The following is a 25,661-nucleotide window of genomic DNA, read 5'->3' on the forward strand; positions in this document are numbered from 1 at the left end:
CGAAACCTTTGTAGACCCGTAGACAGCCGAGAAAAATGTGGCATGCCATGAAAGTCAATTCAAACCAGGCAGTTTTGTTGCCAGATAGTAACTTGCTTGCTTGTGTAAGTATTACTTGCTAGGTCTGCTGCGAGGGCGGCTGCCGATGTTGAGTATGACAGATGCGCCGAAACCGGATGTTGTAAAGATATCAAAGACTTTTGGGGGAAAGAGGAAGATCCACCACCGGAGAATCGTCTCGAGATGGTGATCGCGACGATAGATGTGTTGCAGATGAAGGAGGCGATAAAGGCATTTCCCGCGATTTTCCCTGCATCGGCACGGGAGGTGGTGGCATCAATTCGCCGTCAGGCACGTCTTGTGCTCGGCCTCTCGCTGGCAATGGAGGAGATGGCATGAGCTCGCGTTTATTCGTAACTCCCATCTTTTCTGCAATGGCCCGGCTGATCAGTCGCGGGAGCCTCTCGTCAATCGAGTCGACCTCGTTCGAGTACCACTCAGACTCCTCGACAATGCGCAAACCCCGGGGTTTCATCTCGAGTAAAGTATGCAAATCGCGCTCAAATCCCTCCGTGTCTCGACATCCCCCGTGCTTGAGATCCCAGATTGTCTCTGCGTACTCCAAGGTCCATTGCTCGGCGTCTTCGGCCTCGTAGACTTGAGCATTACGCTTGCGGGATTCCGAGTCGGCCAGCCAGCCGTAGCGGGCACGTGCATTATACAACATGTCTGATCGTGTTGCTGATCCCACACTTATCTTCTCCTCAATCGCTGCTACGGCCGCTTCATGTGCAATACTGGCCTCGTTTCGATCTTGGCTAGCCTTGATCTTGATGCAGGAGCCGCAGGGGAAGCACGACTTGGTCACGAGCAGAGTCTCGGCGGGCTGGCAAAAGTCGTGGCAGCTTTTTGTGCAGCCAGTCTTTTGCAGTTGGCTGTGGCTACAGCCATACTGTGTGACGGCAAAGCAGCACACCATGTTGCAGCTTGAAGCGCGCTGCGTCTCTGTTTTGCAAAGTGAAGGATAATATAGGATGCAGAGTAGGAATATGCTCACGCGTTTGCTCCCTTTTGCTGTGAAGGGGGGACAACACGCGGTATATACTTTACGCCGCCGCTTTTCGAGAGTTCTATTACGGTTTCCCGCCATAATTCGTTGTTGTGAACGCCATTTGTCGGCTCGTAGGGCAGCGGCCAAAAGGTGGTTCTTGCCTTAACGCAGAAGTCACTCTGATGTACTCGACCGTTCGCGACGACAGGTATTCGCTCGTGTTTTCCACATCTTTATTGATACATTTGAGATACGTTAGATGGATTGAAAATCAACATTCGCGTGCCTGGCGAAGAGTGTTCACGCATGTCTTGTCCAAATTGCACCTGCTTCCTTGCAACATGCCCGAAATTTTCTCTATTCTATACAAGTAGTATACCTTTTTTTCGCTCTTCTTCTCCCTGACTTTTTGCAGAGAACATTCATGTACGGGCTGCTCTAACGGCGCTGGTCACAGCTTAGCAACGTCAGGCGCCCGTGGTGTCTCCCAAGTTGGCAAGCTGGTCTAGATTCATCGTCAAGGCGCTACAAAACTCTGTATTGCGAAAAATAAGCTATGTAGCCGAGACCAATTTGGTGTGCGTTGTTAGTGTATTAAGCGTTGCTGTGGTGCGCTCTATGAAGACGGTCTACTTCGATGAGTGGTGAGGAGCGGCCGTCCGGCTGTCGGCGTTACGGACACACGCGCAAAGTCAGGGCTGATGCTGCGCGAAAGCGATGACTGGCCGATGCTTTTGATATTTTCATAGATGCTGGCTGACGGTGCGTCGATGCCGGGACTCAGCGAACCACTCGGCGGCTTTTCATTGGACACGAGACCTTTAGTATGTACGAATGCGCTGGATCGCACATGATGAGGATCTCTGTCGTAGTACTTGTCTAGAATTGGATGGACCATGACCGTCTGCCGGTGAATCGTTAATATAGAGTTGGTAGGCACGTTGACCCAGTTCTCTGAGTATAGGTTAGCACTTCGTTGCGTACTCTAGCTTGAGAGTCATAGACGTCATGAACTTGCCTCGCTCAAACGTTAGAGGTTCGCTCGCCACCAGGACGATGTCGGCGCCCTTGTCCTGGCGCTCCATATGGTACTGCCTGTCTTCGACTGCGCCCGTCCTAGTCTCCCAGCGCGTTCCCGAGGAATAATAGAGACTTGCGGCTTCGTCACGCGCGCTGCTAATGTATCTGGTGCAGATGGTACTGTGGCCATCTGTGACAGCAAAGTTGAGCAGACTACGCGTGTCGACATCCTCGCTCTCGAGAATCTCCTTTGGTATGGAGTCGGTGAGCTCGTTGATCTTGGCAATCGTTTGCTCGACAGCTTTGCGCAAAACAGTTGGGCCGAAGCCGGCGGGAGGGCATGCACTCGGGTTGTGGCCGAGGCGTTCCAATGTATCGAGGAAGAGGGCAAACGCCCACTCGCTATCAGTGCCACCTTGCACTCCCAAGTACCACTTGTCCGCTAGCTGGCTACCTAGCCGGCGCTTGATGTACTTCCAGCCACCGAGACCGCCATTATGCATCCACATTAAGCTGCCATGGGTGAATGGGTGGCAATTGTCTTCGTTGGTGGAGCCTTCAGTCGTTGCGCGAACGTGGGCAAAGATTAGCCGAGAGGCGGTCTTTGAAGCGATTCTTTGAAGGTTTGCGCAGTTCCATGCCGGCGTCGTCGATGTAAAGAGGCAAGGAGCGGAGCCCAACTTGGGGTCCGTGTAGAAACCAATTCCAAAACCATCTGCGTTGTTCTGGCCTCGTCGCGTGTCCTGTTTGAAGGGTCAGCTGCCGGTCCCGGGGTGGGAGAGGTAGGCCTAATAAGTACCAGTCGGAGTCGCGAATCGAAAGACTGCTTAAGGATCGAATGTGTCGGGTCGAGTATCAGCTTGGAGAGCAGGATCTCATCGCTACCTTTGTACACCTGATGTGTGGTGTCAGCAGACATTGTTGGGTGTGAGGGCCAAGTTGCGCACGTACCAGGAAGCGACACATCTTGGGAAGCGCCGCAAGAGGGTAGTTGCGGGAGAAAAACAGTGGATGAGGGTTTCAGGGAGTCTTCTTTGTAAATACTATGTCCATAGGATTGTCCAGATCGAAAAGTTCCCCTGGCGCTGTTGCGCAATCGTGCGTGACTCAAATGACACCATCGGCGCCACAACAGAGTGTGGTCAGGGTAGCGAGCGAGATCGGCCGGGACAACGAGGGAGGGTGGGAGACCGGGCACGCCGCAAAATGTAGGATTACTGGGGAGTTTGGGGTGATAACACTTTGAATCAGGGGGCGACAAAAGGGATCACAGAGCAAACAAACAAGGGAAGGGTTTAGGATGGAAGTTGGAGGCGGCAGATTGCAGAAGAGGGCTGGCTTTTCGAGAGCTGGTGGTGGCAAGGCGAGTGAGGCACGTCAGGTGTGGCGGTGGAGTGTGGCTGCCTGTGATGGTGCAGCCCTGTAAATGCACACTGCAATGCGGTGCAATGCAGTGCGTGACGCTGCGGGTGATGGGAACAGCGCAAGAAAGGATTTCGGAGGTGAGCAGAGAAAGGCCCGTATGAAACAGATCAGACGAGGTTGTGTCGATTAAGCTTCAAGGATGCAGCTTTTTGTTTTTCGCCTGGAGGTGGATTTACTCACATCTACCACCGAGTCTAAGTACCTAGCCAACCACAGACAGACAGAGAAGTGCTCGTCCTTGACTACGGAGCATAAGGGACAGCTGTTTGATCCGGTCCTGTTTTGGGAGGGAAAGAAGTCATTTTTTGTAGCTACCGGTTGTTTATTATCATTTTTTCCGAATTCTTTAACGCAATTCCTTTTGAAGCTGAATGTCTGCCATTTTCCCACATTGCCACGGGGATTGCCACACACGACCAAGAACGCGTCGCTACCAGTGTATATCGAGCAAGTGTACTCCGTAGTAAAAGAAGTACATCAGCAGACAAGGCTTAGCCCAACACTCCCTCTGTCGAATGCAGCAAGTTTACCATCCCGATTCCAACTCGATTGGCTCTACGTCAATCACTTGCTCTCTCTTTATTTTATTGCTCTTTGAGCTTGCGCCACAGCGGCACCGCCACAGTACAGGGTGGCCGCTCAGCGCGACACCCGCCAGGTACCTAGGTAGGTAGCAAACGTCTCCACTTTACGCCACGAACCCGTCGACAAGTACCTAATTAGTACTGGGTAACTCTGGGTAACGCTGGTAACTTAAGTACTGCACGGATTACAGAGTGCGTGCCTTAAGTACCTACTCAAGTACCTACAGAGAGGTGCCAACTTACTAACCTACTACCACCCTTGTAAGCTGTGAGGCTCGCCGCCTCCACGCGACGAGACGCGGGACCGTGTTAATGACCGACATTTGGCGTTTTCTCCACGTTACAGTCCTCCCAGCCTCAATTTATTGCCTGCACGGGGCAATATCGATCCCTGGCTTTCTGCCATTACTTTTGTCTGTTTTCCACATCATCTTGCCTGCACTTTTGTCATGCTTCTTCCATCTTATATCTCCTAACCTTGCAATTCCTCTCATCGCCTCTCGTCTCCCCTCCCCCATTGTCTGCCCGTCGCCTCGAGGCTACAATGCATTTCCATCATGGTCCCTCTACCTACGCAACAGTCCCATCAAGCCCGCCAGCTTCCGCCGTAGCATCAGTGTCCGACATGAGCTCATCCCCCGCCGGGCCCTACCTCTCGCCCTCGCGTGCAAGACGCGGTAAAGAACGACGAAACCCTTCGGTTACGCCAAGACGATTTGGCAGATTCTTCACTCCCCGATCGTCTCTCCCAGGCGGCACTGTCCTACGCCTGCCTCTCGAATCCCTCACCAGCTCCGAAACCAACCGTCAAGCTTTGTCTCCGGAATCTTGGGCCAGCGATGTCCCAATGTCAGACCCTATATGCTCCTCACCAACTGAGAGAACAGCCCGAGCTGGTGCCAGCAAGCGGCACTGCCCGCAAAGCTCCTTGCAGGCTCTCAAGAGAAGACGTGGCTTACTGATGGATGATTTATCCCTACCACAGCTACGACTACCCGGAATCCCTCCAGACATGATCACGGAGGGAAACAGCACGGAGCAGCTGCCCACTGATGCTTTGGGCGACAGACGGAAAGCCACACTCGTACGACACGATCATTACCCCTAGCATGTTGTTCCTGGCTAACTCTTGGCAGAATCTCTTCTTCAAGGCTAGTCGAAGTGGACTCCGAGGTATCGAAGAGAAATCTCTCCCATCGACCCCAGACGTCATTTCTACCGACACTCAGGACCATGCTGTATGCTTCTCTACCTCGCCAGACTTTCTCTCTCCTAACGAATGACAGACTCTCGAGGGCTATAAACCACAGCCGATCCGTAAATTTCGCAACCGCGGTTTCGAGTCGCAGCTGCTCAATCGCGAACATGGCTTTTCCTCACACACTGGTCAACAATGTCTCGCCACACCAGCTTGCGACCCTCGTGCCGAATCGGCTGCATACTACAGCCGCAGCACTGACGTTCACCAATGCACAGCATACACTGGTCCCGGCAACACGATACCCTTTTCGCTGACCAGCTGCCACAAAGCACCCGTTACAGCTATCGGCGATGAGCAAGGCTATGTGCGCCTCTTCAACACAGCCGACAGTAGCGACCCTCAAGACTCCAAGGTGGATACTCACATCAAAGTTCACGACAATGCCATTATGGCCCTCGCATTTTCCGACGACGACCTTCGCCTCGCTACAGCATGTGGTGATCGCACAGGAAAAATTATAGATGTTGCGACACAGACTGCAGCCGTGGAGCTCAGCGGAGGGCACTGCGACTCTCTCCGCCAGATCGCTTTTCAAAAGGGTCAAGCCAATGGCAGCACACTAGCGACATCTGATCGGGCCGGCCGTATCCAAGTATGGGATCTGCGTTGCTCGGCCGTACCTGTCAATTGCTTCTCTACCGTCGGTGGGGAGAGTAAGCTCATCCAGCGTGATACACGCCTTGAGCCCATCACGGCTAGGACTGTCAACACAATTGACAACTCCCACGAACGCAAGGTCAATGGCTATACAAACTCGGCGTCTGTCACCACTATCCAATGGCTCCCTACCGGCCGTGAGCATCTTCTTCTGTCCGCATCCGAGGCCGACGCAACTGTGAAGCTGTGGGATACGCGCTATATCAAGCCTCGCCGACAGCTCGCTGAAACGCCGCTCGCCATGACGCAAGCGCCCCCCAGCCATGCGTGGCGCTCTTACGGTACAACATCCATGGCGCTAAGCTCCGATGCGGCGCGTCTCTATGCCGTCTGCAAAGACAGCACCGTGTATGCGTACTCGACAGCGCATCTTATCCTCGGCCACGCCCCTGCACTCGAGGACAATGCCGCTAAACGCAAGCCCAACGGCGCTCAAGGTATTGGCCCCCTTTACGGCTTGAAGCACGACATGTTTCGAATTCATTCGTTTTATGTGAAGTGTGCCATTCGCCCCGTTCGTACCGCCGGCGGGCCTGAAGTCCTCGCTGTGGGCAGCTCCGACTTTTGCGCTGTGCTCTTCCCCACCGACGAGCGCTACCTCCGGGCGTCATGGGCCGCCAACTCTCACATTCTCTCGGATGAACGCCACGGAAACCTGTCTGTCTCGTCCTCCTTCTCGGCCTGTACACCCGCAGCTGCCACGCCGTTCTGCTCTACCCCCTTGGGCGGCAGTAACAGCTCTCTGCCCATTTACCGCGCTGGTACTCCGCTTATCCGCGGGCACTCACGAGAAGTCACCACCATGAGCTGGTCATACGACGGCAAGCTGGTCACGGCGTCCGACGACTGCGTTGTGCGCCAGTGGCAGCAGGACGCCACTGCGGCGCGACACCTGCGCAACGTGGGCGAGTTCGGCGGCCAGCGATACATGACTGGTTGGGCCGACGTGGCAGCTGACTGGGACGCTGATGACGAAGAGTGATGTACTGCGAAGCATTCTGCGTCCTGTCAAAACACGCCTTGCGCACACAACCTTTTCTTAATGAATAATGATGTTTGTATATATATACATCTAACATGGCAGTAGTGATGGGCGTTTCTCTTGGTCCGCATTTTTAGTGTTATTTTATTTCTTTTTTTTCTGGTTGTAATTTTTGGGAACCGCAGTTTAAAGCATTGTCAGGGTCGAAAAGGGCGAAATTTCTTGCATTGCCGGCGTTGAGAAGGAGGATCATTGCATGTTACGAGCCTTATGAATTTTCTTTGATACAACATTAGCCAGGTCAAACATAGTTGTTCAAGTCGAAAAGCTAGGTAATTGTCTATGTCTAGAAAACAGTGCATACTTGCTGATGACATCGTCTGCCGTGTGCTCATAAAGGCTGAAAGTAATACAATTTCAAACGCCTGGGTATGCAATCTCGTATACTCTTGCTAAAATACAGTACCATTCATGTTTACATGATGCTACCAAAGTCAAGCTAATCAAAACGCCATCTAATGCAAGCCCATCCTCGTCTCCTAATAACCCGGTCAGGCCACCAACGCTCGTCGTGAGACTAAAATGACACCGAAAGCCACGACGCCGAGGATTGCAGCAAGAATGCAACTTGCTAGGTCTGCACTCTTGAGCTGCTCTCGCCCCGCCGCAGCGGTCGGCTCGTTTTGCTGAGGCAGCGCCAAAGCCGAATTGAAGCGGACGGATCTAACGGTCGCAATAGGACACAGCTCGATGCCTGTGACAGCAGGTAGTGATGGGTGCTCAGAAGTAGCACTGTCAGTCGTGTGCGATTCAGATGAGGCGCTTGAACCATGATTGCGTCGTCGAATCACGGTACCAGCGCTCTCGCCTTCACTTGAGGAAGTTCTCGGCGAACTCTTTGCGTGTCTCTCCTTGGCCACGGACACACTGTCACGCAGACGACTGAGAATAGGCACCATATGCAAGTAGTCTCCAGGCGTTGTTGCGGCACCGTCGTTGGGATCCTCCTCGCAAATGGCATCCAGCTGCTGCACAATAGAGGTGATGTGCTCAAAAATATTGGTCGCCTCTTGCACGATGTCATCTATCTCTTCCGGCTCCAGAGCTGCTTCGCAGATTCGAACCCGGCGCTTGAATTCAAGTTTCAAATCCTCCCCATCATGTGGCGTGTCAAAGTGGAAGAAGCTCAAGGGCAGCGGGTGGCATTTATGCGTGTCAGCCGAGGCCTGCAAGCCGTTGTCAATCTCATTTTGGAAGTTGGGGGTGGGTATACACGGCTGCATGGTGGGCTTAATGGGAGCCAGAGGAGTCTGCCAGAAGTCATCGCCAGTTGCTTCAAGCGTCGCTCGGATAAACCGCCCCCCCGCAAAGAGGGCCATGTACATAATGTATGTATACGTGACTAGAAGAAGAGGCTTCTTCTGGATTGAACGTTCCATATGATCGATCATGGCTGCAAGGGGTGCTGCTCGACTGGCGATTTCGAGTTGGCTCTCCACGACGTGGTCGGACCACCCTGTTAACGCTTGAATGTCGGCTCTCAGGCAGCCTCCTCGCGCTAGGCCAGGTAGTTGCAGCGCATGGAGCACAGAGTGCACTCGTATGGGAAGGACAGGCTTCCGTTCTTGTGATGAAGGGCCGGGCAGCGGTGAAGCTCCCGCTGGCGTTGTCTCGGATCCAGGGCGCGGCGACGCCGCCAGCTCCGCGTGGGATCCGACGCCGCCATCCGGGCCAGGTGAAAGAAAGCGGTCCCAGAGGCTTTCAAAGGTCAAGTATATCGGTGCAATATGCAGAATTCCGGTGACATATGTGGATGGATCGGAGGCACGAGGGGGCAGGGCAAGAGGAAGACGGGCCACGATGGACTTGTTAAGTCGAGCATGGATGCCTCGTGTTTGGGCAGCGATGGCTTCGGCGAGGGATCTATCCCGGACCCTGCCATTGGAGGGGGTAGTTGATGTGCTGTCTGTGACAGCCATGATGATGCAGTATAGACGGCTTGGATAGGACTGTTGGAAGACGTTTCGAGGTTTCGTAGGGATCAAGCGCGAGGGGGTTATAGGAAGCCGTGAGAGGTTTCAAGGTGTTGCGTATGGAGAGTTTCGAAAGGAGGAGTATCGGAGCAGAATGACGAATGATGATACAATACGCAGCCCATGTAAAGTAGCTCCTGCCATGTCGTTTGCACAGTGATGAGGTCGCCTCTGTAAGTCACTTGCACTGCATAGGTGGCTGGCGCGCGAGTAGGTCAGCTGCGGTGGTGCAGGGTTATAGAGCTCTAGGCGTTCTGTCAAGAAGCCTTGTCGAATGAGCAAGCAATATCAAATATGTGATACCCCAAGGCTCAGCGTATTGAATGGCCAGAGGCGTCGTCACATGGACAGTTGCGTTGACAGGCAGCCACGCCAAGTAGTGGCGGCGGGTAGCACACCAGCGAGGCAGCAGCAGAGGTTGCTCTATCGCGTGATTCCTGCGTCCCGTTCCCGAGTTGCTTCTTTTTGAAAGTAATGCATCGATGGCCTGCAGGCCTGGCAGGACTATGGAATATGCTGTGGTGCATGTAGTGAGAAAGATGGTGGTTGCGCCGCCCTGATGGGTGGGATGTGCAGGACAGCCACTCTACCTGCAGTTGCCAGGGAGGGAGGGGCAAGCGCCGCATGCAAAAGTGCATTATTGATTTTGCCCAAATCCCATTGTCTGAATTGAGCGGCGGGTCTTTTAGCTATCAGAATACGGAGCTAGCAAGTTCCACGGAACAGCATTCTCGAGTCGGTGATATGAGGATCGAGCCGACAGTGGACGATCGGTCCAAAGTGTGTCCCACCTTGTTCAGGACAAGGAACGGCCGCCGCCACTTGGGAAAAAAAAAAGTGTATGCCTCGGCCTAGTGAGATTGAGGCGTCTAGTATTAAAAGTTTGTCTAGTTTCAAGTAAACAGTTGTTTTAAATACCTGGATTCCACTTTCTCTCTAGGACACTTACATCGTCATCAGTTCGGGGCATGAGGCGTTCTTACCCTACCGCCACTGTGGCTGAAGCATGTCCTACCCTAGAGACCCTGGACCGCGTATTTGAGATCTCATCATGTCGAACATGGTGCTTCACACAATGATATGCAAAGCAGTAGCGCGTGATCAAATCGAGCATTGCAGTCATCATTTATTTCTTTTTGGTTCGGAGATAATATCACCTAGTCGTGGGATCAACTGATCAGGAAAGGGACATCTACAACCAGCAGAAGCTTTCGTGCTTCGGCCTCGCCCTCGCCACCCTCTTTGGCTTTTTGGGGAGTAGTATTAGATCTGGACAAATGTGCATTGTGCAGAAGAGGTTTTCTATTCAGAGTTGAGATAGCTAGTCTAGGATTTCTGTATAGGAACAATGGCGCCCAAAAGCTAGCTTCACTGGGTAAAGCTACACGTGCCACTAACAGATATGTTGATCCCGTCAAAGTCTTTGAAGTCTGCATCACGCTTTGGGAAATGCAGAGTATCCAGTAGCCCTTCAATCATTCCACTGCGCTGGCCCCAATGCTCTTCGGCGAAAGCCCTCATCAGATCGGCGCCATTGAGAAGAGTACTGGAGCTCCATAGCTTGCCGTCTCTGACCCAACGCCGGTCAACCCATTCGACATCAGGCGCCATGCCCTTGGACATTTCGAGCAAAACTCTCGGGGCCGCTACGGTTTTCCCTTGCAGCAGTCCCGCCTCGAGAAGTGGGTATATACCGCCGCAGATTGTGAGAAACGCACTGCAGTTATGAAAAGCCTCCCTAATGAACTGCCTCTCGGCCTCGTTTGTCTGGTAAGCGCCATGGGCTCCCATCAGGACAATGTCCAAATTTGGAGCTGTCTTGAAAGAATCCTGGAATTACTGTTAATATCGGAAAGTTCCTCATGGTTTGGGACATCGTACAGTTGGGATTATCTTTGCGCCACTTTTCATTGACGCCGGTTGACCATCCTCGTTTATCCAATGCATAACAACATCAATACCCTCTTCGATCATCTCGGGGGGAAAATTCAAAAACTGAAGCGACTTTTTGTCCATCCAAGTAAACAGCTCTACCGGTGCGACATCGAGCATTTCGGTTGTCCTATGCGCTTGTCAGAATTCAAACGAGTAGATGAGGAGGACCGGACTTGCGCCTACCCTTTGGTCAAGACTACTCCGATATGGAGGGGCCGACCTGGACTCGTGAGGTTGGAAGTCATTGTTTGTCATGCGATAAAAGTTTACGATTTACATGAACAAGACTTACTCAACGACGCCGTCTGAAGCTTTTAAGTTGTCTCAATGCCAACCCGGATGCGGTTCAGCTTTGTGGAGCTATCAACAGGCGTCGCCTTTATAGGTCCGACGAGGCACGGATCTAAAGGATACTCGAGCCATTTCATCATAAAAGCTTCGACGTCTCCGCCAATTGACTCAAACGCGCGCGAACAGTCACATGCGCATGAGATTTCACCAACGTAATCAGCTGCGATAAGCTCGGAGCCAGGAAGGCTGAGTTGATTCAGATGCCGTCGCTCGAGCCAGGAAGCCACTCTCCATTAGATTTATTACTTTGTAATACAAACTTGGAGTAGAAATCCTCGGCAATAAAATCTAGCGCAGTCCATTGTCAAAGAGCCCTTGAATTTGTCGGAGGCTTCCAAGAAACCAGTAAACCCGTGGGCTTCACTAATGCTACTCGTACAACACGAGGAAACCATCAAATTCTAGAGAGCGATTATTAATACAAGCTCTCGAGTATTCTTAATTTACTTCAACCTCAATAATTAGAAAAGATTCAGCTAAATAAGGCTAACAAAACCAGAGTCACCTGGTGTCTCTAATGGGGTACTTATTTATGTGAGTTGCCCAATACCTTACTTAATAAGCTACGCTTACGGTTATGCTGTCTATCCACGTCATGGCTCTCGCACGCACACAGCTTCAACACCACCTCAAAGCTTAGCACGGCCCCAGCTCTCCCTCCTCCTCAGCCCCCACGTTTACACATGAGAAGCTCTTAACAAGATGGCAACCAGACTGTGACACTCCCGTCATGAAAAGCTCTCGATATGCCAGCACTCGCCAAAAATCCTGCCAACAGTGCTCCAGTGCCAAGGCGCGCTGCGACCGCAAACACACTCGATGTGGACGATGCGCCCAGCGCCATCTTGCCTGCCACTATCCCCAAGCTGCGCCGCAGTTGTCGGAGCTGAATCCCAGCACATCCATACCGAGCCCAGCATCGGATTTCTCATTCAACGCGTGCACGCCGGGACGCACGCCGGGACAAGCGAATGGCCCGCTTCCCGCCACGGGCGCGTCGTTGGCTGTGCCCAGCAGCCATGGTCCGCCCGGTACTGTCGCTGACGACGACGACGCCGACCCGTACCATGCCCTTGATTTTTCCCGCCTCGACCTGGCCTGCCCGATTGATGCGGAGAGAATCCAGAACCGGTGGCTCAACCCTTACCTCGAGCAGCCGGACCAGGTCGTCAAGGATTACCCGCCCATGGTCACGCGCTTCATCTTCCGCATCCTCAAGTCGTATGCTGCCATGGCAGCGCGCGGTCGGACTGCGCTCCCATTTGTCCATGCAGCACAGATGGGCGTCATTGGATCCCATCTCGCGACATGCCTGAGCCTCGCCCGCGTCAGCGACAATCCGCTGCCCGGGAGCGAGGATGCCGCCGCGGCCATTCTCCAGCGGGAAATGGAGGCCATTACAGCAGCGCCAGACCAGGTCCGTGACGCCGATGATGTGGCGTCACTGGCCGCCTTCCAGGCCTACTTGATCTACATTTTGATCCTCTTCTTCCGCTTGAATCAAGGTCCCAGCCCCTTTTTCCGCAGCGCCATGACGACGCTGCAAGGCCTGGCGTGCATTACGTCTCGGCAGGGCCTCGTCTGTGCCGCCGATGCCACGCATTCGCGACCGAGGTGGGAGGAGTGGATCGTCGCCGAGGCGAAGAGAAGAACACTATATGTAATGTACCTCCTGGATAGCGTCCTCTCAGACCAGGAAAACCTGCCCTCGTATCTCGGCACGGAGCTGCGCGGGCTGCCCGTCCCCTCCAACAAGGCGCTGTGGCACGCGCCGAACCGTGCGGCGTGGGAAAAGGAGTATAATATGTTTTTGGCGGCATGGCCAGATAAGCATCTGACGATTGACGAGCTCTGGCCGATTCCGCCAGAAATGGACGATGAAGGCATTGTTCGCAGGCGACGCCGCGTGGATCATTGGCTGGAAAACTTGGACGAGTTTGGGACCATGTTATTTGCTGTGACTGGATGCACACATGGTGGACTGTAGTTCGATGCATGAATAGAAACCAATCAAAACAGAGAAAATCTGCTATTCGTTCACCGGAGCTCAATGTGAGAAGCGTTACTCGTTGCAAGTCGCGACGGCTCACCCGTCGAATTTGAGTGGCCCACGGCCTCAGTGAACACGTTCACCGTCATCACCCTTCGCACTACGTTGTGTCTGTCGAGCTGGAAATATGCAAATTATTTTTTTTCACAAGAGTTGCCGCAAATTGCTGACATGGGGTAATTATAACTGCACTTTATACAACAAAGCTACTCTTTGCACCCACCTGCTTGTGGTCATTGATATCAATCATGTTGGAACTCGGTTGAAGATTCAGTTTGGGCAACTGGCTACTTGGCAGAGGCTATATGGATAATCAGCTGGGTGAACCCCTTGAGATTTGGATGGAATAATTGTCCGCCGAGAAGGAAGATTTGGTAATGATACATTCGCCCCATCACGTCCAGGCTCGCATCATCTATGTATTCTGCGGGCCGCGTGCGCACGAGGCCACCATGCAGAGGGGCTGAATGACACCCAGATCGTGCTTCGTTTCTGGGTGTCAGCCATGAGCCTTCAAGATTATCGAAATTAACGGGTTTATCCGCGGAAATAAGTTTATTTAGACATAATTATCACTAGTTTCATCGGACAAGGGACATGCACTGCCTTGTATTTAGAGCGCAGCCTCGGGGTGTCTATCTATTCGTGGTGGCCACCACCGGAGTTGAGCGGAGTTGAGACGCCTCCGTCACCGGAGCTGACAGTTTTCGGGTCCGGCCCGGCGAGGGCAACTCCCATGTCTTTGGCCGAAATCTTAATCTTTTCTCTTTTATAAAGGCATCCTCTTGCTCCATTCTAACGAAATGGACGGAATGTACATCCATTCAAACTCTCACAAGTCCCCGTTGATTCTCGTCCGCTCCAAGTATACTGGGTGGCGCCATCGTACAATTATACAAGTCGTCGGTTTACATTTACACCATCTAGCTCGGCGGGATGGCCTCTAAAGAACAGCAAGAGCGCGATGGCAGCACTCTCGAGTCGGCGTCGCAGCCTGCGCCTGCTGCACCTGAAGCGCCATTTACAATATTTGACAAGCGACAAACGTGGTTCATTGTCTTTATCGTTTCTGTCGCCGCTACTTGTACGCCTCTCTCTCACTATACCCCCCCTCCTCTGTCGCAGCCTCGCACACCATCCGGCATTGTCCAAGCTAACGCCATGCGCAACATCCAAACAGTCTCTGGCTTCGCCTCCAACATTTACTTTCCCGCGCTGCCGACCATTGCCGCCGACCTGGGCGTCTCGGCCGAGCTCGTCACGCTGACGGTGACCTCGTACCTCGTGTTCCAGGGCCTGGCGCCGAGCTTCTGGGGTCCCGTGTCCGACGTGCGCGGGCGGCGCGTCGCCTACGTCTGCACCTTTGTCGTCTTCCTCGGCGCCTGCGTCGGGCTCGCGCTCGCGCGCAACTACGCGACGCTCGTCGCGCTCCGCTGCCTGCAGAGCGCCGGCAGCGCGAGCACCATCGCCATCGGCGCCGGCGTCATCGGCGACGTCACCACGCGCGCCGAGCGCGGCGGCTTCATGGGCGTCTTCCAGGCGGGCCTGCTCATGCCCGTCGCCGTCGGGCCCATCATCGGCGGCGCCGTCGCCGGCACGCTCGGCTGGCGCGCCATCTTCTGGCTCCTCGCCGTCTACAGCGGCGTCTTCCTCGCCGCGCTGGTCGTCGCCCTGCCGGAGACGCTGCGGTCGCTGGTCGGCAACGCGAGCCTGGTTGAGGGGGCTTGGCTGGTGCGGTTCCCGCTGCGCGTGTACCAGAGGACGACGGCGAGGACGGACTGGGACCGGAACGCGCCGCCGTCGGCGCTCCCGAAGCCGAAACGCATCGACGTGCTGGGGCCGCTGCGCATCCTTGGAAGCAAGTTTGCGACGCCCATCATCGTGTTCCTGGCCGTCTACTACACCGTCTGGCAGATGAGCATCACGGCCATGTCGTCGCTCTTCAAGGACCGCTACGGCCTGAGCGAGATCCAGATCGGCCTCACCTTCATCGCCAACGGCGTGGGCTGCATGCTCGGCACCCTCGTCACGGGCCGCATCCTCGACGCCGACTACCGCCGCGTCAAGGCCAAGCTGGCGACGACGACGACGACCGGCCATCCCGCCGACGACGGCAGCGACGAGGCCAGCAGCCTCTTCCCCATCGAGACGGCCCGCCTGCGCCTCATCCCCCTCTTTTCGCTGCTGCAGTGCCTCTCACTCCTGCTCTTTGGCTGGACGATCCAGTACCCGCGCAGCGTGCCCATCGCCGTCCCCATCATCTCGACCTTTGTCACCGGCTGGACCGCCGTCTCCACGCAGTCGGCCATCACGACCTACCTCGTGGACATCTTTCCGGACCGCAGCGCCGCGGCGACCGCCAGCCTCAACCTGGCGCGGTGCCTGTTCGCGGCGGGCGGCACGAGCTTTGTCATGCCCATGATCCGTGGAATCGACGTGGGTTGGACGTTTACTGCCTGTGTCGCCGTGCAGCTGGTCGCCTTGATTGGGCCGTTTGTGCAGTATCGGTATGCTCAGAAGTGGAGGTTAGAAATGGAAAAGGAAAAGGATTCGAAAATGGAACACTAATTCACATTTTTTTGAGCCTTTTCATCTAGACCTTATCTCGCTACTGTACCGCATACGTAATCAGAGCTCATAGATGTAATAAATACATGCACGGGAATTGGAGTTTCTTTTATAGCTTGTCAAGCCAGTTATTTCTACATAGCCTGTCTCGCAACAGCAGTGCAAAATAGGACCCTAAGTACAGAATGACCTGACATAAATTCTCTACAAAAAATGAATTGTCCGATTCATGCAATGAATTATATTGTGACTCTAGCCCGGTGAGATCCCTGCTCTCTTCGAGTACGTATGTACAGATTATGTGAGCCGCGCCATTTCCAGGTATGCGCTGTCTACACCTTTTTTTGACCAAATTAAAAATACAAGCGAATATCCAACATCACCGGCATGGATCACATCATTTCTTGTTCCTCTGCTTCCTCACCCTGGCTCTCGTTGCTTACAAATACGAAAGACAGAAACACAACGGCTGCGCCAATCCAGTACACAAAGCTAGAGTACTGGCCGTATTGTATCATTTCGCCAATGAGAGATAGGGGGATAGTCAGCGACAAGCCGACGGTGACGACGAGCGGCGTTGTTAAGAGCATAGCGAATGCCCAGAAAATGTCGCTGATAAAAGATGAAAGCGAGTTGGCCTGGCGTGGGGTTAGCTATGCGAAATTCCCGTTCGAAAAACAGGACATACCAAAATAATGGCCCAAATCTTGCCAGACGGCGGTAATTGAAACTATGCAGTGTTAGCTATGGGAGTCATGTAGAAACAATTGTCATGCAACTTACGGGCTCGATGCCAGTCCAGTGGAAAATGAAAAAGAGCGGCCACAGGAACAGCAGGTTAAAGACGCCGACCATGCCAAAAAATAATCTCATGTCGACCTTGTCTTCGTCCCCAACCCGCCTCTTCATCACTGTCACATACATGCCATAGACGACCGCGCTGACCAGGGCCATTGAGTCACCAATCGCAATCTGGCCGGTTGTCTTGTGCGGAAACGAGCCCCGATGCTCGTCGCTGTTGCCAGTGAGATCGACAGTCGAAATCAGGACGATACCTATCAGCGACGCCAAGACACCAAAGAGCTTGCGTAGCGAAAATGACTCCACCTTGAAGAGCGCACAGAATACGAGCGTCCAGATGCTCGATGTCGACGTGAGAATCGTGACGCTGGCCACACTGGTGTACTCAAGGCATGCCGAGGCAAAGTAATTGGCCAGGAACCAGAGCATGCAAAACTCGAGACTCAGGTATGCTGTGTCGGCAAAGGCCATCTTCTCCGGCATCGTGGTCCCGGGAGCCGGCTCCGGGACGCTTCCGCCTTGGTCTTGGCTGGCCAGGAGGCGTTCCCCGTCAACGGCATCTTGCTCCTCCTCGTCCTTTAACCTGCTAAAATGTGCACCGCGGCTGTTGCGCTGCTGCCAGAGATGAAGCAGGTCGCTACGCAAACCGCCAATTCCGCTTCGCATCATGTAACGCACAAACATGGGTATCAGCGATATAGCAAACATCGATGTGTTGACATAGACGACGAAGAAGGGCTTGTCGTAGGTATGGTCGGAAAATATGAACTGCAGTGTCCGGTCAGTACGAGTTGTCAGAGCTGGGGAGGCTACATCACGAACACTCGCTAGGAAGTTGGATAGCGTCCATAGAAATACGACGACAATGAGCAGGCAGATGCCCAGTGTCCGTCTTGCGTAGCCTCCGAGACCGATAGTAGACAATAGGTTCCGTTTGGGGACAGGATGCGGCAATGCAGCAGCAGCTGGTGTCGTCGAAGCATTGGCAGCCGTCGCAGGCTCCTCCAGCTCCATCACTTCGGCCGAGAATCGAGGGACTGCGATATCCGGCGCAGTTCCGGAGGCGTGCATCGCCGTCACAGAGACCATGATGGCTCGTAGGAGAAACACGCACTGTCGCGTACGTCGTGGCGGGCCGCAGAGCGGCTTAGCGGCAGCGTCGGAAGGACGCCGTTGAGCCGGTCAACGGATCGTGTGATGATCGGAAGGGGGGATGCATTCGGCCCAGGAACGGAACAGAACAGACAAAGGGTCAGGGTTTGGATAGAGAAAGCGAGTGACGGGCGCCTCGGGATGTCGCTTGCGGGGCAGGGGTCATGCGGTGATCGTTGTTGAATGATGGCAGCTCGGTGCTGGAGGTGTTGATGACGATCCCCAGTCGGAGCGAAAAATCAGGAGGCGCTAAGTAATCAGACGTGTTTCATTGGGTCCGGTACTTTGAGCCAGGGCAACCTTTTAGCGCAGATTAACGCTTTGGCGCTATACTTTTAGCTATACCTGCCCCTGTACATCCCTGACGGCGCGCCCAAAAGCCACCAAAACTCGTGACGGGTGGTGGCTGCGGTAAAGCCGGCTTGGTGGCTGATGGTGGCTGAACTGTATAATGACGGGAGTGGTCCTCTTTTGATCCTTTATCAATCTCCGCGCTTGCATCGAGTATAGCTGTATTCACAAAGCCTGGGTGTGTTGCTTGCATCTTGACTCTCGGTGGATTTGGAAACAGGGTACATCTCATGGACAGTACTTCCCGCCCCTATGACGTTTGTGCAACGGACATGTGTCCATCAAGAGTATTCACCAGCTCGCCTCTGAAGGACTGTTCAAGATTGATCATCGAATTGACGGCCTGATAGTAGGTTCCATAGCCGGTCATTCGGCGTCTTCGAGTCCTACCTCTATAAGCGCAGTCATACATAGCACTACAAATGGCATCGACCTTTTTTTGGCGGTGCGGAAGAATAGAGTCTACCCTTGACGACGATGACTGGGATATGAGGCGCCTTCAACTTCTGATTCTTTATGTCATACGGTAGGAAATCGTAACGATCGCCTATGAGATACGCTCCTGAGGTCGCACCAGGAGTTTCGGAGGCGGATGTATACCGCTTCATCTTAAGAAGACAAAATTCTGTAGTTGCTGCTCGTCGTTGGAACTGCATCGCTGCAGTAAGAGTGCTATTTCGTCATGGCTGTGTATTCTACCAGCACCGGGACGATATCTCAATGGCATTTACAATGTACGACTCGTTCAAAGGAGGCAAAAAATCGCCAACGCCAACGCCAACGCCAACGCCAACGCCGCGCGCTGCCCACGATCACTTTGCCAGCACGCATGAGCTTGTCAGCACTGTCATGATGGACAAGCTTGTACTTGCCACTGTCAATAGTCAACTGCCAACCATGTTTTGGAAGATGGACATCTCCCTCGCACGGTCAGTACGGCCGCCCGTGGTTGGCCTGACATTGTGGAATTTTGTGATCAGCAAGGGACTCGACGTGGAAGCGCACACCACACATGGAACTACTACACTGTACCTCGCAGCCCCTCCAGATCAGATGTGGTGTGTTCAAGTGCTTGTTCAAGTGCTTGTTCAAGTTGGCGCTGATCCGGTCCGCGATGCCGGACCTGGAAACGGAACTCCACCTCAACTGGAGGCCACGTCCCGAGAACCAAAGACTGAGCTCCTGATCATACTCCCCACGGCTACTAAAGCTATTTACACAGAGCTCAAAAGTGCTCCTGGGACGCCTGGTTGCGTGAGGAAAGAGAGATGAAAACCGCTGATGGAAGATGCTGTAGGCTTTGCGGTGCAGACGACAACGTTGAGACATAGAGCATGGTCCCGGCCATGGCTATAAGCCATCATGACGTGGAAGCTGCGTGGCTCTTGCTGGAGAAGAGTGTCAATCCTACATTGAATATTGAAAATTACAACGGGCATGAGCATGCAATGCACAACAACCAAAAAAACCATCATCAAAATAATTCTTAGATGTTGCCCCAAAGCACTACTACAAGGCTCAGACGGCACTTGTTCTCGTCGATTTGCAGCTTGTCACAAGAGCTTGACCGTGTGCCAGCTTCTTTTGGACGAATACCGAGCTGACTTGAGTGGTATATCGCTCCATGAACAAAGGGCGACGGTTCCCCACGAGGCTGTGCGCAATAGTCGGAACCAGGTGGTGCTTAACCTTTTGCGAAGCGGCGCCGATGTCCACATCAAGGAGCAAGGTGGATACACGCCGTAAGACGTATCCGCCATGGTTTCCGACAAGACTATGGCAGTGTCGCTGTTAGAGGACGGGGGCGATGTGCGATGTGCGGGCATTGACGGCCGAGAACCTCACAGCGGCGGAAGTGGCGCAAAAGCACGGAAACCCTACCCTGGTGTGGGCTGAACCTGGTGGGTTCTCTGGGGTCAGAACGGCATGAACGGTGAGACTCGAAAGATCCGGTTCACATTTGTCCAATACAGTATGTGACTGGTTGGAGTGTATGGGGTTACCCCAGCAATTGATCTCCAACTGCGGTTGGGAATCGAGTTGCTTGGCATGGCGCCATGGCGGTGGCGTTTTATTGTCAGCAACTACGCCAGGGACAGGACTACTCTTGAATAGAGTGTCACCTCGGTAGCTTCTGATTGCTAGATCAAGGGAGGGAAGAATGCATTACAAGTATGACATGGACTAAACTAGGCCCGTCAGGAGTGGCTGGCCTGCAGGTGAGAAACACGGCTCGGAGTGGAAACCTGTTTGACAGCTGCACCCCGTCTTGTCCGTCAAGAATAGTGTCCACTAGCACAATCTGCGTGAAAAGCAGTCATTTTCAGGATGAGAATCGAAATTACTCGGATTGCAGGCGAATGACGGAAGCAGCAACGGCATACTGGGTAATGTGCAGCTATATCATGCAAATATTGAAAAAAAAAATCGCCGAGAGGGTACAGTGGCCCAGGTTATAACAACGGCTATTAAGAAGGCGCCCAGAAACAGCCACAACCCACCCCGCATTGTGCCTGTCAAGCACCCCCAAGATACGAACATACGACTGACGGATCAGCAACTGCCGAGAGGCTCTTTGAGGCTCGATACACTCACAAGCCCACCACGACTGTGCGCGAAATCCACCACCCATAGTGCGGGGAAATCGATTTGAAGCCAGTCGATGGACGCCCAGACCCCCGCGTGGATCTAAGTTCTGCACCACCGCGATGTGGGGAGCGTGGGGAGCCTCGGGCTGCTCGCACCACCTGCTGCTCTCGCCTGTGAGCGGCCGCCGCATGGTTTCCACGCGGAGAGTAATTTATTACGCATCAGGATTATTCAAGTGGTGCTTGGCCTGCGACGAGCGAGGTTACATCCTGCAGAGGCACCTCGGCTGCGGCTCATCGCACTTGAGGTCTGGCGTTGCAGCTTCCTTGTGAGACATGACTATATAAGCGTGCTTTCCTTCCTCTAGTTCAAATCCGAACCATCCGCTACAACCCAGTTCACTCTTCCAACCCTTTTCTCTTCCTCACCTCTCTTCTCCTCACTTCCAGGACCCAATCAATCAATCACCGCCAAGATGAAGTTCAGCATCGTCGCTACTACCCTCTTCGCCGGTGCCAACGCCTTCGTTGCCACCCCCGTCGAGCGCTCGCCTCCCTCGCTCGTCGAGCGCGACCTCCCCACCGTCACCTCGGTGCTCGCTGATGTCAAGGCTGGCTTCGCGAACCTCCAGGCCGCTGCCGCCGCTTTCAACGGTGACCCCGGCCCTCTCAAGGCCGAGGCCGCCAGTGTCATCTCCAAGGTCGAGAGCGGCACCACTGCCATCTCCAACATGACCCCCCTGACCGTCAACGAGTGCCTCTCGCTCGTTTCCCCCTCCAACGACCTCGCCAAGCAGGGTGAGGCGCTCTCCAAGGAGCTTCAGAGCCGTCTGGCCGATGTGCAGACTGCCAAGGAGTGCGACACTGTCCGCAACTTCCTCGGCACCGGTGTCACCGACGCCGAGGCCCTCATCGCCGCTCTCAAGGCCAAGTCTCCCACCGCCGTCCAGGGCGTTGTCCAGACCCAGGGCAACAAGATCACCAAGCCGCTCAAGGACGCCCAGGCTGCCTTTGCTGGCGACAAGTGCGTCAACGCAGCTTAAATGAGGGGTCTGCCCCGGCGCAGCTGAGCTGCTGCCTACTTTAAGAATCTCTCACGAAGAACGAAGAAAAATGGGCTGTTGATAGATCTGCAACTACCTAGTGTTACTAGGTCCTGTCAATCTCTATGGTCATCGGCCGGATTGCTGTGTATAGAGTATATAGCCTGCAAATAAAAATGTCAATACTGCATCTCAGTCTCGATTTGTAATTCCTGAGTTAATGTGCTGCACATCTCTTAGAGTACCATGGCTTCTGCTTGCATGCCCTTCCCAGGTACTAGGACACCCGCCTTTTGCAGGATCGCTACGCAGCTCTCGACCGTTTCGGCCTTGACACCCTTCGTTTGCACCGGGAACTTGACCGTCTTCAGCCACTCGCGCGCGTCTGCCTCGGTGTAGTCCAGGTTGGTGCAGATGTACTGCACAGCTTCTTCCTGGTTGGCATTGAAGTGCGCCACGCCCGCGTCCAGCTTCTCGAAGAGCGTCCGCACCCGCTCGTCGCCCTCGGGCAGGTACGTGGACGCGACAATCTTCCAGCTGCTCCACGGGGTGTAGATCTCGCCCACGCGGCGGATCTCGCCAGCGTCAAAGTACCGCTTCTGCGTGAAGTGCTCCCACATGAAGAAGTCGGCCTCGCCGGCGTTGACGGCGCCGCGCAGGTTCGCAAAGGTGTGCAGCACCACGTTGTCGGCAAAGGGCGGCCGGCCGGGCGTCAGCCACCCGCGCTGGTCGGCGAGCACGAAGCCCATGACGTAGCTGCCGGAGCCGATGCGGGAGACGCCAATCTTGCCGCCCTTGAGGGACTCGACCGACGTGATTTCCGGGCGCTGCGCACCGGTCGAGATGGCCCAACCTGTAATCGACGGGTCAGAGAATTCAGGGCCTTTTTTTTCACGGGATGGATGCCGCAATGGTGCGTGGTGGAAAGGGCAAGGGGTGCGGGGGAGGGGGGGGCCATACAGAGAGGGGTGTCGACGTAGGTGCCGACCAAGCGGTAGCCGCCATCGCCCTCGAGATCTTCCTTTCCGAGGCCGGCGATCCAGCCTTCCGTCAGCCCAATGCCAATGTCAATCTCTTTGGCGCGGATCGCGGTGATCATGGCGCCGGTACCCGACGGGAACGGGGTCAGGACGGCGTCCAGGCCGTAGTGCTTCTGGGCAAAGTAAATGGGCGTAGAGAAGTGCTCGGGCACATAGCCTATCCTAAGAGGGGTGCTTGCCATTTTTTTACGATGGTACGACTCGCCGACGACCTGTCACTGCACGGTGAGGAAAGGAGCTGGAGGTTTGAGAAATTTATATCTGAATCATTTCAAAAAGATCGGCTTGGTGGGGTTACCGCCACAACCCCGCCAGGCGATTACGGTTGCAGATTGAGGGTGAGACGTGCTACTCTAATGGGGAACCGAGCGCAGCTTCTATACGCATGATTTTTTAGACGAGGGCTGACATCAAATGAAGGTGATTCGAATTTCATATGTACATGTATGCTGATTGAATATACAAGAATCGCATGGAAATCTATCCGCAACAGGGCCCGCACCCTTCCTCCCGCTTCGAGTTGCACTTTGCGCTATTTGCTGTCGCCGCGCTCGATTGGACCAACGGCTGTTGCTGGTCTGTGGAAGGATATTCCAACCCGAATGCTGGGTTCACATTGTTCCCCCCGACCACACCCATCGCGGCAGGGTTGAAATTGCTCAGATCCATGCCGGGCGAGGCGTCCATCATGGCGAGGATCTGCTTCGTCGTTTCGTCGTCCATGGCCGGCCAGTCGGTCACGTTTCCGAAATCGGGAAGGTCCATTGAGAATGGCTGTTGGTAATCCAACGATACATGTCCCGCCTCTGTCCCTGTAGTTGGGATCGTCCCGAGGACGCCCTGGTCCATGCCGCTTCCATCGAAACCTACAGCGGCATCGAGTTGTGGGCTGGTGATCCACGAGTTGGGGTCAAATTGTGCCAGGCCATCGAGCGATGTAAAATTTGACGCGGGAGTCCCAGCATCTGACCACTGAAAGTCGGTGCTGGTCGATAGTTGCGCTGGGCTGGCTGTATTCAACGTGCTCGCGGGCGACGCCAGGTCAGAGATGTTCTCCGAGATGTCGCCGAGCTTTTTGGCACCCTGCTTGGGGCTCTTTTTGGTTGCACATCTGCATTTTTGACCCGAGAAGCAGCCGCAGTCTGCGTCATCTGTTAGCCTTTTCCTCCACACACGCGCGCTGTGGTAAGATGAAGATGTTGCCTTACCAGACCCTCCCTCGGAAGCTCGTTTGCCACACTGGCATTTCACGTGCGCCGACCGATTCTTGCGCTCTGAGCGACAGTGGTTGCACTGCGACACTGGGCGGCCTTTGGCCTTTATGTGCTGCAGAGGCCGATCTAATAATGGATAATAGTCAGCGATGGCGGTGGCCTGGTGATGATCCGTCTGCGAACAAAGCGTACCGTTGTGCTGGCAGCTGCGCGTCCTGTGACCGCGGATGCAGCCCTCGCATGCGTATGTCTCGCCATCGATAATCATTGTGAAAGCTATCTCAGGGACCGGAGGAAGGTATCCCAACTAGATCCTGCCGAGCAACGTGGTGTCTCTGGGGGGACAGATTGTACCAGGGTCGAAGTAGCGTCAGCGCCACGACGCTGCTGGGGCAAACAGGGCGGGGTATCGCTGTGCTAGGGCTGTGCTGGGAAGCCTGGCTGCGCCAAATGCGTCGTCGGGTAGTCCATGCAGAGGACTCGTGTTGTCGTGCCGGGTTTTCAATATCAGATATGCAAAGAAGAAACCGCAAAGATGAGATGGCGATCTGAAGACCGTTGATTTCGTCGCTTTGTCATGCATCGCCATGTGGCGTGCGGCCTTTTTGCGTGCCTTCGCGTTAGCGCCATCTTGTGTGGCGTTTTTTTGGTGGGTTCAGCCACCTCATCTTCACCTGTGACGTGGGCAAGACAGGGCAGCCTGAATTAAAGTTGAGCCAGATGCAGAACCTGGCCTGATTAAATATTAAGCAACAGGTACGGCTTATAAAGCGACAGTCCCGTGTTTGTAGGAGAACATCTAAAGAGCTCGCTGATCTCATGAGCAGTAGATGGGCAACTGTGATCGATATTCGTTACCAACCTCGCAGACACTTCCTCTATGCAACTGCCGAGTACAATCTGCGAGCGAGCTCTTGCAACACAAAATTTGGCCCAGACGGCCAGAATTCCTCTTTTAGGCCCCCGTCTCCGTGTATGCTACCTCGCCTGCATGGTCAGGGGTCCAAGATCTACATTCCTCACCCCGCATCATACCCTAGAGGGGCAGAAGGCGGTATCATGACCCTCGACCTCGGACGTACTCGGTGGACTCCCACTAATAATTCCCACCTCTGGCCACTTGGGGGGCACACTACTGGTACACCGTGAGCCCCCTTGCTAGCGGCTATTGTACCACGTAGTTCACAAACCGAGTCAAGTCCGCAGGGACAAGTCGTTAATTCATCACTTTTGGTCATCAGACAACTGTGCCTTGTGGCGCGAGTACTTGCGCGTTGTTCCCGGGTAAAGCCTCTAGGCTGGAACTAATTAGGTGAGGGAGGTTCTTGGTCTAGATGCTGACAAGTATAGCAAATCAGTACGACATGAACATGCTCGGACGAAGATTTTCATGCTAGAAGTCGCCATTCAGGAGTCTCGTTCACATATTTCGGGTTAAAATAAGCTGGTAAGCACGCGCAACTCGTGGCAACATGTCACTACATCCGGCTGAGATGGTGCTCGAAATGACCCAAGTGAGAGCGTATCATCGATCAAAAACCACAACTTAAATACT

At 54.2% G+C, this 25,661-nt stretch overlaps 11 protein-coding genes across 11 annotated transcripts; 4 read left to right on the plus strand and 7 right to left on the minus strand.

Moving 5' to 3' along the window:
- Positions 1-190: 190 nt before the first annotated feature.
- V2A60_007346 (uncharacterized protein) lies at positions 191-979 on the minus strand (the record flags this gene model as incomplete). Its single annotated transcript, XM_083258631.1, has 1 exon — positions 191-979. The coding sequence occupies one exon, from the start codon at positions 977-979 to the stop codon at positions 191-193; it is 789 nt and encodes a 262-aa protein (XP_083114757.1).
- Positions 980-1,667: 688 nt separating this feature from the next.
- Positions 1,668-3,037, minus strand: V2A60_007347 (glutamine amidotransferase subunit DUG3; the record flags this gene model as incomplete). Its single annotated transcript, XM_083258632.1, has 4 exons — positions 1,668-2,005; positions 2,070-2,814; positions 2,871-2,966; positions 3,023-3,037. 4 exons carry the CDS (start codon positions 3,035-3,037, stop codon positions 1,668-1,670), a joined length of 1,194 nt encoding a protein of 397 aa, XP_083114758.1.
- Positions 3,038-5,092: 2,055 nt separating this feature from the next.
- V2A60_007348 (WD40-repeat-containing domain protein) lies at positions 5,093-6,980 on the plus strand (the record flags this gene model as incomplete). The annotated part of the gene is made up of 3 exons (XM_083258633.1): positions 5,093-5,164; positions 5,217-5,318; positions 5,367-6,980. The coding sequence occupies 3 exons, from the start codon at positions 5,093-5,095 to the stop codon at positions 6,978-6,980; spliced, it is 1,788 nt and encodes a 595-aa protein (XP_083114759.1).
- Positions 6,981-7,531: 551 nt separating this feature from the next.
- V2A60_007349 (biliverdin-producing heme oxygenase) lies at positions 7,532-8,959 on the minus strand (the record flags this gene model as incomplete). The annotated part of the gene is made up of 1 exon (XM_083258634.1): positions 7,532-8,959. The coding sequence occupies one exon, from the start codon at positions 8,957-8,959 to the stop codon at positions 7,532-7,534; it is 1,428 nt and encodes a 475-aa protein (XP_083114760.1).
- Positions 8,960-10,381: 1,422 nt separating this feature from the next.
- V2A60_007350 (uncharacterized protein) lies at positions 10,382-11,193 on the minus strand (the record flags this gene model as incomplete). The annotated part of the gene is made up of 3 exons (XM_083258635.1): positions 10,382-10,843; positions 10,895-11,075; positions 11,132-11,193. 3 exons carry the CDS (start codon positions 11,191-11,193, stop codon positions 10,382-10,384), a joined length of 705 nt encoding a protein of 234 aa, XP_083114761.1.
- Positions 11,194-12,029: 836 nt separating this feature from the next.
- Positions 12,030-13,286, plus strand: V2A60_007351 (Zn(II)2Cys6 transcription factor domain-containing protein; the record flags this gene model as incomplete). The annotated part of the gene is made up of 1 exon (XM_083258636.1): positions 12,030-13,286. One exon carries the CDS (start codon positions 12,030-12,032, stop codon positions 13,284-13,286), a length of 1,257 nt encoding a protein of 418 aa, XP_083114762.1.
- Positions 13,287-14,285: 999 nt separating this feature from the next.
- On the plus strand, positions 14,286-15,917 carry V2A60_007352 (major facilitator superfamily domain-containing protein; the record flags this gene model as incomplete). Its single annotated transcript, XM_083258637.1, has 2 exons — positions 14,286-14,433; positions 14,530-15,917. The coding sequence occupies 2 exons, from the start codon at positions 14,286-14,288 to the stop codon at positions 15,915-15,917; spliced, it is 1,536 nt and encodes a 511-aa protein (XP_083114763.1).
- A 392-nt stretch (positions 15,918-16,309) lies between these two features.
- On the minus strand, positions 16,310-17,807 carry V2A60_007353 (DMT family transporter; the record flags this gene model as incomplete). The annotated part of the gene is made up of 4 exons (XM_083258638.1): positions 16,310-16,555; positions 16,606-16,647; positions 16,701-17,486; positions 17,541-17,807. The coding sequence occupies 4 exons, from the start codon at positions 17,805-17,807 to the stop codon at positions 16,310-16,312; spliced, it is 1,341 nt and encodes a 446-aa protein (XP_083114764.1).
- A 3,478-nt stretch (positions 17,808-21,285) lies between these two features.
- Positions 21,286-21,852, plus strand: V2A60_007354 (cell wall mannoprotein 1 family protein; the record flags this gene model as incomplete). The annotated part of the gene is made up of 1 exon (XM_083258639.1): positions 21,286-21,852. The coding sequence occupies one exon, from the start codon at positions 21,286-21,288 to the stop codon at positions 21,850-21,852; it is 567 nt and encodes a 188-aa protein (XP_083114765.1).
- Positions 21,853-22,088: 236 nt separating this feature from the next.
- Positions 22,089-23,074, minus strand: V2A60_007355 (substrate-binding domain-containing protein; the record flags this gene model as incomplete). The annotated part of the gene is made up of 2 exons (XM_083258640.1): positions 22,089-22,705; positions 22,813-23,074. 2 exons carry the CDS (start codon positions 23,072-23,074, stop codon positions 22,089-22,091), a joined length of 879 nt encoding a protein of 292 aa, XP_083114766.1.
- Positions 23,075-23,372: 298 nt separating this feature from the next.
- V2A60_007356 (copper fist DNA-binding domain-containing protein) lies at positions 23,373-24,374 on the minus strand (the record flags this gene model as incomplete). The annotated part of the gene is made up of 3 exons (XM_083258641.1): positions 23,373-24,034; positions 24,101-24,232; positions 24,299-24,374. 3 exons carry the CDS (start codon positions 24,372-24,374, stop codon positions 23,373-23,375), a joined length of 870 nt encoding a protein of 289 aa, XP_083114767.1.
- Positions 24,375-25,661: the final 1,287 nt, after the last annotated feature.

This window comes from Cordyceps javanica, chromosome 5, assembly GCF_051103115.1.
Source record: "Cordyceps javanica chromosome 5, complete sequence".
Lineage (NCBI taxonomy): Eukaryota > Fungi > Ascomycota > Sordariomycetes > Hypocreales > Cordycipitaceae > Cordyceps > Cordyceps javanica.